The sequence below is a fragment of the Berghia stephanieae genome, chromosome 9 (genome assembly GCF_034508935.2).
Source record: "Berghia stephanieae isolate SIO BIC M18660-M18661 chromosome 9, UCSD_Bste_1.3, whole genome shotgun sequence".
NCBI lineage: Eukaryota > Metazoa > Mollusca > Gastropoda > Nudibranchia > Aeolidiidae > Berghia > Berghia stephanieae.
Window position 1 is genome coordinate 40,659,541 of NC_088368.1, and position 12,500 is coordinate 40,672,040.

Sequence of the window (12,500 nt, forward strand, 5' to 3'; positions counted from 1 at the left end):
AACAACTGAGCCTTCACGCTAAAGAAACCAGGATAACTCCAGTTCCATAGACGGGCCAAATGGTTCTGTATGAACGACTACTTTTAAATCGTGTGTATGCAACTTACATCCTTTCTCCACATCGTCCACCACCAACATGTTGTCGTATTGCAACAACTGAGCCTTCACGCTAAAGAAACCAGGATAACTCCAGCTCCATAGTGGCTGTGCATGATGACTACTTTTAAATCTTGTGTATGTAACTTACGTCCTTTCTCCACATCGTCCACCACCAACATGTTGTCGTACTGCAACAATTGGGCCTCCGCTGTCTTCACAAGCTTGTCCAAGAAATCTTTGGATTGTTCAAGAGCATTTTGCTGGGAGTCGTGGTTAGAGAGAATAAATAAATAAATCAAAATTATCTACTTGACAACTTGAGCTTTTATATAGCGCAATATCCACTAAAATGGGGGGGGGGGGGGGGGGGGGGAGGGAATGGAGTGTGGCCGAGTGGTTAAGGCATTGCGCTGTGATCCGGAAGGTCCCGGTTTCCAGCCCGCTTCAGGCACTTTCTTTTTTATCCTTGTGCAAGATAATTAACCCCCAATTTGCTCACTTGGACAATGAAGTGTGGCCGAGTGGTTAAGGCATTGCGCTGTGATCCGGAAGGTCCCGGTTTCCAGCCCGCTTCAGGCACTTTCTTTTTTATCCTTGTGCAAGATAATTAACCCCCAATTTGCTCACTTGGACAACATGGGTGATTTCTGTTGACATCAGACATCTTGTTTGATGGATTATCTATTACATATATTTTCATGGAATGCCTGGGCGACGGGATCTTATGGTGCCATTATTGCATAGGGGCGCAATTTTTATATTAACTTAATGTGCTCAAAGAGCTTTACAAAGGGTGCCAAGCCTCCAGCAACACATACAATGACACATGACGCCCGTTACAGGCAATTTTACATTAAAAAAAAAACAGAGAATACGCTGTTAACAATCAAATACTCATTTTACACCTAGGTACAACTAAACATAACAACTAAGTGCCGAGTGTGGCTCGAACCCAGGACCTTCTGATCTGAAAGCGAGTTTCATACCAGAAGGCCACATAGCCGAATGAGCAAAGCTATAAAAATCGGGTAAGTAGATAGAATAGAGTTGTAAAAATGGATTTGGAACGGAAATAGAATTTTGAAAATATATTGGGAAGGATTGTGCACACCAGACAACACAGGGTGATGAAAAGAAAAACATTGCATAATACATTCATCCCATAGGGGAAATTTGTCTCTATGGTTTATTCCAAGGGAAGACTGGAATAACCCAAGCGTCAGCCGCAATGCAGCGCTGAAAATTGAGCTAGGGCAAGGTGGCTTGATCACGGCCACACAGTGCAGCGATGGATGATCGAACTCGGTACCTTTCGGTTATGAAGTGAAGACTGTACCGCTGAGCCACGCTATCCCTATTTGAATGTATAAATAAAAAATAAGTAATGTAAATATAACACCATGTCAACATGCATAAATAAATAGATTTTACAGCGAGTCATATAGTATCTTTCAAATTTCATGTATTTCAGGGGCATCGCGGCTCAGCGGTACGGTCTTTGCTTCCTACCCGAAAGGCACCGAGTTCGATCACCCGCCGTTGCGTTGTGTGGCCTTGAGTAAGTCACCTCGCCCTAGCTCAATTTGCGGTGCTGCACTGCGGCTGACGCCTGGGTTATTCCAGTCTTCCCTTGAAATAGACCCGGGAGACAAATTTCCCCAATGGGATGAAAAAAGGGAATTTTATTTATTTATTATTTTTTTTTTTAATCGTCCTAAAGTTTTGTGTTGCTGATGGTAAAAATGACTTAAAATATCTTTGTGTTTTGGTTTTTATGTGTATTATTAAATAAACTACAAGAAAATTTGAAAAAAAACAAAAAACAGACAAAACTTGAGCTTTTATATAGGGCAATATCCACTAAACCAGCTAAAAGCGCTTTGCAAAGGGTCCCTGACCAACAACAACATGTAACATGTAGATCAAGACGATGCCTGTTAGGCGATATTATAATTCTTCCGACAGACACAACGTTCTCATTTTACACCTGAGTACAGTGAGAGAATTTGAATAAAGAGCCTTTTCAAAGGACTTAACTATACGCCGAGCAAGGCTTGAAGTGAGGATCTTCGTATCCGTGACCTGACTGGTACGACAACTCCGCCTCGCCAGAGAGAGAGCATGACTCTACCGTATGAGCTATCCACCACTCCACTAAAAAGTGGTTTCAAACTATATTTCTACCTTGAGCTGCTCTTCCTGACTGCTTGAGGTCAAGGGTTCAACACACACAAACGCCGCAAAGTTAGTTGCCCAGCATTTAAGCTTTATATAGCCAATATACTCAACAGAAACATGTAACATAAAAACGATTGAGACATTCAGTATACTCCAGTATTTGGGGTGAATGTTAATTCAGAAAAGTGACAAAAAAATTTGTAACATCACACTGTCTACGATTCCGATTCCAAACTGCTTGGAAGTGTGTATGTAACCAGCCAGTGGGGGGACAAAAGATGAATATGTTTCATATTGACCGGTAAGGTGACATAACTATTTCAGTAGCAGGTATAGGCAGATTCTTAGGACTACGGAACGTTAAAGAGTGAGGATGGATGATCTTTATTGACAACCAGCATATTATGCACATTTAGACTAGAAAATAAGATAATAAAATAATAAAATGAGCTTTTACATAGCGCAATATCCAATAAACGTGCTCAAAACGCTTTACAAGAGGTCCCTGGCCAACAGCTACACATAACACTTAGGACGAGACATGACGCCTTTTAGGCGATATTACAATTTTTTTGGGACAGAGACAACGCGGTTAACTGACAGGTACTCATTTTACACCTGAGTACGGTGAGAGAATGTGAGTAAAGAGCCTTCTCCAAGGACTCAACTATGCGCCGAGCGAGGTTCGAACCCAGGACCTTCCAATCAGAAAGCGAGTGTCATACCACAAGACCACATAGCCACAAAAGATGCCATAACTCTGACAGCAGAAGAACAATTACACACGGTATGTTCTCAGTTATTCAGAAGAGTGGTTTTACATTTCCAATGAGATCAGAACCAGTTTATCCTGAATGTGTTGTTGTGTGTTACTTGTCTTTCCTGAATGTGTTGTGGGTTACTTGTCTATCCTGAATGTGTTGTTGTGTGTTACTTGTCTATCCTGAATGTGTTGTTGTGTGTTACTTGTCTATCCTGATAGTGCTGTGGTGTGTTACCTCTCTATCCTGAATGTGTTATTGTGATGTGTTATCTGTTTACCCTGACAGTGTTGTGGTGTATTCCATGTCTATCCTGAATGTGTTGTGGTGTGTAACTTGTCTATCCTGAATGTGTTGTGGTGTGTAACTTGTCTATCCTAAATGTGTTGTGGTGTGTTCCCTCTTTATCATAAATGTGTTGTGGTGTGTTACCTGTCTATCCTGAATGTGTTGTGGTGTGTTACCTCTTTATCCTGAATGTGTTGTGGTGTGTAACTTGTCTATCCTGAATGTGTTGTGGTGTGTTACATCTTTATCCTGAATTTGTTGTGGTGTGTTACCTCTTTATCCTGAATGTGTTGTGGTGTGTTACCTGTCTATCCTGAAGGTGTTGGGACACGGCCTCTGTGTAGTCATCCTGTCTCTGTTTTTCTGACACACACAATTCCTCCAGTACATCGACCTGGTTAGGGTGTCCTAGTTTAGGCCTCAAGGTTGCTTTATGGTTTGTCTATGGAAACATGCAGAATAAATAGGGACATAAATAAAATAAATATATGAGATACATTAGTTTTCGAAAACGCAAGGCCAATTTCACAACAGCACGCTCTTTCCTCTTTCATTTACTATACAGTGCTGATGGTGACAAAAAGGGAAAAAGGAGGAAAATTGTGAATGGCTTTCTTTACGCCACATGTTTACTTCACCAACGCCCATTTTTAGAGCCATTGAGGTGATAAACTACTCTAGCTATCTTCTGGATAGTGGGGACACTGCACCAGTTTGTTCCACCACACATCAAATCTCTCAAAGCCATAAAATTTGATTGATGATATTGTCATTTTTTTAAAGGAGGAAATTCCTCCTCTGACACAAAAATCGCGGATTTCCGCGGATCAGAGGAAAACCATCAGCACTGATTTACTATAGCTTTTTCGTGTGACCAATCTAGAGAGCGATGGGGGCAGCCTGAAGCCTGGGACAATAGAAATACTAACAAACAGGTGAACATGGAATGGCTTTTGATGGGGACAGTACAGATATATGATGTTTTGGGTACAAACCCCTCGTCAGCAAAACGATTAACAGAGAGGAACATTGAAAAACAAAGCAAAATGTAGAGAGAATTGTAGTGTCTGTATTCCTGGGTTGTTCTTTTCTCGTTAAAAATAAAATTCAAGTGTGCATAATAATAATAATAATAATAATAATAATAATAATAATAATAGTAATAGTAATAGTAATAGTAATAATAATAATAATAATAATAATAATAATTATAATAATAATAATAATAATAATAATAATAATAATAATGATAATGATAATAATAATAATAATAATAATAATAATAATAATAATAATAATAATAATAATCATAATAATAATAATAATAATAATAACAATAATAATTTGAATATTATTGTCATTTAAACTCCTTCATACAATAACAGAATGACCCCTACAGACAACACCTGATGATTAGAAAAACAATACAACATTGAAATATAAATAGATTTAGCTAGAAAAAAAAGAAAAAAAACACTCCAAATTCCACCTGTCGCTCAGCAAGTTCATCAAGTGCTGACTGGAATTCTTCCATGAGAGCTGCCTGGCTGTCCATGACATGCTGTACTTCCTGTTTCAGAAGGTCTTTGATGACCAGGCTGGGAACGTGGGCAGTCAGTTGCTCCAGGCGAATGAGCTGGGCACGGAATTCTGAGGATCAAAATCAAAGTAAGTTGAATGGATACCGAAGGATAGAGGCATTCAAAAATGAAGGCTATTTGCCATTCATGGGCATCAATAGAATCAATTAAAATTGAGCTTTTTATATAGCGCAATATCTACTAAACGTGCTCAAAGCGCTTGACCACTTAACCTTTAGGATGGGACATGACGCCTGTTAATGATAGGTGATATTACAATTATTTTTTTTTGGCACAGAGACAATGCTGTTTACGACCACATACTTTTTCTTTACACCTGAGTACGGTGAGAGACTGTGTAAGAGCCTTTTCCAAGGACTCAACTCTGCCCTGAGCTAAGTTCGAATCCAAGACCTTCCGATTCGAAAGCGAGTGTCATACCACAAGACCACATAGCCGCACATCATCTGAACAGGACATACGTTGATTGAAGAGGTGTAAAGAAAAGTTGTTTCTCTGAAAATATCAAATTAATAAATGAAGGATCGGGCACTGGTTTAAGATAAAGAATTGAACAAGTGTGTATGAAAGGTGCCAGACAAAGAAAAAAAAATCAGTCTATCTCGACTGGGGGATCGAACTTCTTTTAAAATCCATTTCTGACAAATTCAAATAAGCCTAACATCCATTTCTAGCAATGTATTTTAAAAAGCCTAACATCCATTTCTAGCAATGTATTTTAAAAAGCCTAACATCCATTTCTAGCAATGTATTTTAAAAAGCCTAACATCCATTTCTAACAATGTATTTTAAAAAGCCTAAAATCCATTTCTAACAATGTATTTTAAAAAGCCTAACATCCATTTCTAGCAATGTAGCCTATTTTAAAAAGCCTAAAACCCATTTCTAACAAAAAAAAATTTAAAGCCTAAAATCCATTTCTAACAAATTTTAAAAAAGCCTGAAATCCAATTCTAACAAATTAAAAAAAACTGAAATCCTATTCTATCAAGTTAAAAAAAAAGACTGAAACTCATATTGAAATGTGACTAATTGCCTCTAAATGGTATTATATTGAGATAATCTAGATGTCGGAAATAAATTAAAATCCGCTTCAAACAGTTGAAATTCTGGATTGCACCAGGAAACTGGCACCCATGCGATATATTCATTTTCTTCAATAAATCAGATTACTCAAAACTCATAGTTTAATGATGTACATTTAGTAAACTAATTAAGAAAAGTGAGAGGAGCAGGCACTTATGTTGGTAACAACAAGAGATGAAGTGAGCAGGAAAGTGCCAGAAGACAACAGAGAATAAAAATTTGCCAGGCGGTAATAATAACAATAAGGTCACGGGTTCAGACCCCCATCACCGCCGCGAACATTTTTTATTCTCTGTTGTCTTCTGGCACTTTCCTACTCACTTCATCTCTTGTTACATTTAGTATAGCGCTTTCTATGCAATTGCATCTCAAAGTGCTTAAAAATTGAGCTTTTATATAGAGCAATATCCACTAAACAAGCTCAAAGCACTTTACAAGGGGTTCCTGGCCAAATCCAACATTTAACCTTTAGGACGGGACATGATGCCAGTTAGCCGATATTACAATTTTTTTTTCGCACAGAGACAACGCTGTTAACGGCCAGGGTCTCATTTTACACCTCAGTACAGTGAAATAATACGAGTAAAGAGGCTTTTCCAAGGACTCAACAACGCACCGAGCGAGCGAGGCTCGAACCCAGGACCTTCCGATCCGAAAGCGAGTGTCATACCACAATTCAATTTTCAACTGCCATTTACTTTTTTTTCAGGTCTGATAACCCATTTGTGACAGTGCATGACATAATCAGTCGGAAGGTGAAAATTTTGGATTTGCATTATTTTGCATTTTCAAAAAGCACATGGTCGTCAGAGCATTTTAATCTTTATTTGAAGTAAATCGAGTGCTTTTTCATGAAGTTATGGTCAGATGTATGGGAAAGGCATCCAACAACTTTTCTCAAATTTCATACTTTTTCTACTTGACCAGCTGTAAAAAAATATTTAGAAGTGAAATAAAGATTTGATATTTCCCAAAGATGTACACAAAGGGTTGATTTAATCATTTATGACAAAAACTCATTTTGGATAAAAATTGACCTTCTAACTAAACTTGGCAATATCTCAGTTCAAACCTTTTCACCGTCCGACTGATTATATGTCATTCACTGTAAAAAAAATGTTTTTCTAAATTGAGATTTATATAGCGCAATATCCACTAAATGTGCTCAAAGCGCTTTACAAGGGATCCCTGGTCGACAGCAACATTTAACATGTAGTTGGGGACATGACGCTTGTTAGGCGATATTACAATTTTTCAGTCAAAGACCCTGCTGTTAACGGCCAGGTACTCATTTTAAACCTGAGTACGGTGAGAGAATGCGAGTAAAGAGCCTTTTCCAAGGACTCAAGTATGCGCCGAGCGCGAGGCTCGAACCCAGGATCTTCCGATCCGTAAGCGAGTGTCATATAATGGGTCCCTGGCCAACAGAAACAGTTAACCTTTAGGAGGGGACATGAACGCCTGTTACTGATAGGTGATATTACAACATAGCCGCATTTTTAACATTTATGTTTGGGTTTACTATTGCAATGGAAGAAATACTCTCAAAACAACGCACAATATCGTCCATTACAACAATTTTAAATCAACCCCATGATTGGATTCAATAGTCTGATGTCACGTCGCCCAGCAACGATGAGCAGTGTGGTTCTAAACAAAGAAAAAACCGGTACTCTTTATTCTTCAGGCTGGCTAGAATTTTTCATTTGTCATGTGATCAGAATGTATAAAACTCAAAACATCATCGAGTTAATAAATAATGTTTTTCTCCTCTGAATACATTTTTTTGCTCGTCGGAGAAATATTTCATAAGGGCATCCGCCATTGTTCCCATATTTTAGAGCCAGTTACTAAGTTACCATGCGTCATTACGAGAGAAGTGGCGTCACGACTGTAGAAGCTAACTGCAATCGGTTGTCAGACCTGGTAATATGTGAACCTTTTGCCCCAATACGATACCGTTTTGATGAGAATTAGTCCTTCAGAGTCACTAAACCCACGGAGCCGGAGTTTATCCCGGTTTCTATAGCTTGAAACGGACAATAGCAATTGTATGCTACCCTTTGGATAGGATGCTAGTTTATCGCAAAGTACTTTCCACAAGATCTAACATACCCAGCTACCCAACATCAATGTCAGGTGGACATGAGGGTTAATTTTTTTTTTCTTAAAAAAAAGCTTGACTGCACCTACTAAGATTGAACTCTGCCCCTTTGCGTGTGAAGCGAATGATCCACCAACTGAGTTATCAAGCAGGACCTTATCCTTTGATGAGAAGAGTCTCATAAAACTGCTTTCTATTTGACGACTTTGTTTGTCGGATTGGCTAAGAGCATGAACAACAAACCTTGCAGACACTGGTTGTGGTACTCGTCCGACTGCTGGTGATAGGACTGCATCTTCTGAGTGATGATGTCTGCACATTGCTCAAAAGTCTCCTGCAGGGCCTGGGGCCTTGTCACTGGTCGGGGGCCCTTCTGACGGTAGAAAACCTGTGGATGAATCAACAATGAACTAAACAATATAAAAAAACAAACTTGAGACTCTACGTGCTCAAATCGCCTTACAACGAGTCCCTAGCCCAGCAGCAACACTGGATTGGACACGATGACGTGTGTTGGACAATATTTCATTTTTTAAAAAAAACTTTTGCTGACAGAGACAACGCTGTTAACGGCCAGGTACTCTTTTTACACCTGAGTACGGTGAGAGAATGGGAGTAAAGAGCCGTTTCCAAGGACTCAACTATGCGCTGCTCAGAGCGGGACTTGAACTGGACCTTCCCGATTGAAGGCGATGTGTCCTAAAACCAGACCACATAGCCACACAAATAATATGTGCATTGCAGAGAGTGGAACTCAAAATAGATATTGTCTGAACCTGGGTTCTATCTTGTAGTCCGTCTCAGTCTCAGTCATTAGGCTCATGGAGCCGGAGTTTATCCTGGTTTCTATAGTGTATAACAGGACAAAAGAAATTGCACGCTATACTTTGGATAGAATGCTAGAGTCTATTCTGCCAGATCTAACACAGCCATCAACCCAATCACTGCTGGGTAGAAAAGGGAAGGGAGGGGGAGGGGGGGGGGGGGTCGGAATTTTATAAAATCTTGAATGCATCTGGGATTGATCTTAGTCCCTTTGAGTGTGAAGCGGATGCTTGACCAACAGAGATTTCAATTTCGGGACCCCTCTCTTGACTTTGAGAGAATTTATATAAAACGGGTGTAGCAAAAAGAAATTCATAAGTATGAACGTGGTAATTTTTATGCTATTCTACAATTTTTAAAAAACCCCAAAAAAACAAACAAACTATAAAAATATGAAACAAATGTGTCGATCAGCGAGTTACTTAGCAAATAGACACCTAGATAACCACGCCTCTCGTACAGTCGTTATTCCACGTTTTGATTGGTCAAAAATATACTGGTTTAATTGACATAAAATGTGCCTAGCACACACACAAAAAAAAAACAAACCGAAAAAAAGCAAATTCATAAGTATTTACGTGGAAATTCTAAGGTTAATTTAATATACAGAAAAAACAAAAACAACAACAACAAACATAAACAAAAAAACAAAGACAAACGAACAATACAAGATTAAACAAACGTGTCGCTCGGGGCGTTCACCAGAGAATTAATACAAAATTGGCATAGCAAATTGTTTGTTTGTTTTTAAGGGTTTTACAGCGCTTGCAACACATTTAGGTTATATCAGCGGCAGTAAAAAGGAAGAAAATGGGATAGTAAAAAGTTCTAGAATTACAATTGAAGCATCCAAGAGAAAGTAAGACATAGGGGAACTGGGAACAAATAGGGATCAGATGTAGATTCCAAGAGCATATCACCAATGTAGTTTGAGATCACCTATAAGTCTCATCCGGACACAAGAACAAAATCCAACAAAGAGGAACACACTCAAATGCTTACATTATACATTAAAAAATAACAAATATACTACTACATAACAGAGAGATGATTTACAAGGAAAAAATATCATCTCCCAAAACAATAACTATGCATTTGACTGTTTCCCTCCCAGCCAGGACTCCGACCAGGGCCAGGAAAAAAACTAAGTAATCTCATTCCAAGACCAAGACAGAAAGCATGTTGGAAAACAGATATAAGGAGATAGAAGACACAGTGTGTACCTCCCTGCCCACTATGGGAGGTCAGGATCCCCACCCATTGGCATAGCAAAAAGAAAGCTAATAAATAATATAATTTTCAACAGTTTTTAATGTTATTCTCAAAGGCGGCACAAACCCCCCCCCCCCCCTCTCACAACAGTTATAATGTCGATAAGAAGTAATGAACAAAAAATGAATATTATAACGAGAGAATCCAAAAAAAAATTAAATAAATAAATAAAAAATTAAAACAATGATCAAAATACCAAACACGGAACGTTTCGAGCTCAAAACCCTTCTTTAGCCAATAGCAAAAAAAACAAAACAATACAAATCATATCAAGGAAAGCAAGTGAGTAAGAATGTGAAACCTTGAGCCTCCTTAAAGCACTATATCCACTAAACGTGCTCAAAAATGCTTTACAAGGGGTGTCCCTAGCCAATAGAAACATGTAACATGTAGGACAAGACAAGACATGACGTTTGTTAGGCGATATTACGATTAGATTTTTCGGACAGAGAAAGCCCTGTTAAAGACCAGGTACTCATTGTACATCTGAGTACAGTGAGAAAATGTGAGTAAAGAGCCTTTTTCAAGGCCTCAACTATACTGCAGACGGGACTCAAACCTGGACCTTCCGATTCAAAGGCGAGTGTCATAACACAAGATCACCTAGCGTAACCTTTAAAAAAAGTAAAGAAATACAAAGAAAGGAAGGTTTCAGGCTCAAAACCCTTCTTCAGTCAATTACAAATCTGGTATTATTTTGGGGCAAACTAGACTTTGAAAATTTAATTCACAGTCAAAAACATGAACATTGGGTTGAATCTAAATGCATTATTGAGGAGAATAAATATGAACTCACTCAACCCTAACACCGACTATATCCGTAGTTTACCCGGGTTTACTTTTACCCCCATGCCTATTCATTCTATTTTTCTGAAACAAATTATAGGCGTAGTATCAAAGCTTATGTTATTAGGTAGTTGAATAAAACTATCTATGCACATGCTCATTTTTAATACATTTTTTTTCCAATTTTGAAAAGTAGCGAAAATCTCTAGGATTGAGTGAGTTAAATAAAAGCAAAAATGAAATAATCGTATTGTGTGAGTGCATGACATAATCAGTCGGAAGGTGAAAATTTTGGATTTACAATTTTTTTTTTCATTTTCTGAACAAATATCCTCACCAGACCATTTAAATCTTTATTTGAAGTAAATCGGGTGATTTTTCATGAAGTTATGGGCAGATGTATGGGAAAGGTATCCAGCAACTTTTCTCGAATTTCATACTTTTTCAGCTTGACTAGCTGTAAAAATTGTTTAGAAGTGAAGTTAAGCTTTGATATTTCCCGAAGATGTACAAAAAAGGATTGATTTAATAATCATTTACGACAAGAACTCATTTTGGATAAAAATTGACCTTCTAACTAAACGTGGCAATATCTCAGTTCAAACCTTTTCAGATTTTCACCATCCGACTGATGTTTCTGGATACCTTTCCCATACATCTGACCATAACATATTTAATATGCGGCTATGTGGTCTAGTGGTATGACACTCCCTTTCGGATCGGAAGGTCCAGTGTTCGAGCCTCGTGCTCGGCGCATAGTTGAGTCCTTGGAAAAGGCTCTTTACTCACATTCTCTCACCGTACTCAGGTGTAATATGAGTACCTGGTCGTTAACAGCGTTGTCTTTGTCCGAAAAATTGTAATATCGCCTAGCAGGCGTCATGTCCCGTCCTACATGTTAAATGTTGCTGTTGACCAGGGACCCCCTGTAAAGCGCTTTGAGCACGTTTAGTGGATATTGCGCTATATAAAAGCTCAATTTTAAATATCATAATATACCTCAGCCGTGGTGAGAAGACCGTCAAGGGCTTCCTTCAGAGTCTTCTGGATGATGGCCATGAAGTGTTGGGCCTCGTTCTCGCCTTCGTCTTCTCCCTTCTCTCCAAACATTTGGAACTTCTTGTCAGCCTTGTTGAGCTTGTTGCTGCGACGAGTTCTGGGAAGGTGGGAGGGTGGGGGGAGGGGGCAGACAGAGAGAGAGAGAGAGAGAGAGAGAGAGAGAGAGAGAGAGAGAGAGAGAGAGAGAGAGAGAGAGAGAGAGAGAGAGAGAGGGTTGAATGTTGAAATTAGAACCCCTCCATTTAAATGGATCGTTTGATAGTTAGGTTGCTAAAATGGTGACTTATTTACTTACTTACTAACTTAGGCCCTTCACTCCACTGGAACATTTCATAGGCCCTTTGCATTGTCCGCTTTGTGCCACCTTCTCAGCTTCTCACCATTTAAGCCTTCAGTTTTTCTTCAATCTTCAATGGCATGTATCTTCAAAAGGCCCCACGG

The 12,500-nt window shown here is 38.8% G+C and overlaps 1 protein-coding gene across 8 annotated transcripts in view; it reads right to left on the reverse strand.

Annotated features, from left to right (window-relative positions):
* LOC144980246 (coiled-coil domain-containing protein 180-like) overlaps window positions 1–12,500 on the reverse strand; it is a gene marked incomplete at its 5' end in the record, with an annotated part of 129,694 nt that overhangs the window by 16,137 nt on the left and 101,057 nt on the right. For all 8 annotated transcript variants that reach the window (XM_078927869.1, XM_078927868.1, XM_078927867.1 and 5 more), the window contains 5 exon segments: window positions 248–359; window positions 3,631–3,768; window positions 4,816–4,976; window positions 8,361–8,505; window positions 12,000–12,156. In XM_078927869.1, the coding sequence (XP_078783995.1) occupies window positions 248–359; window positions 3,631–3,768; window positions 4,816–4,976; window positions 8,361–8,505; window positions 12,000–12,156 (713 nt within the window).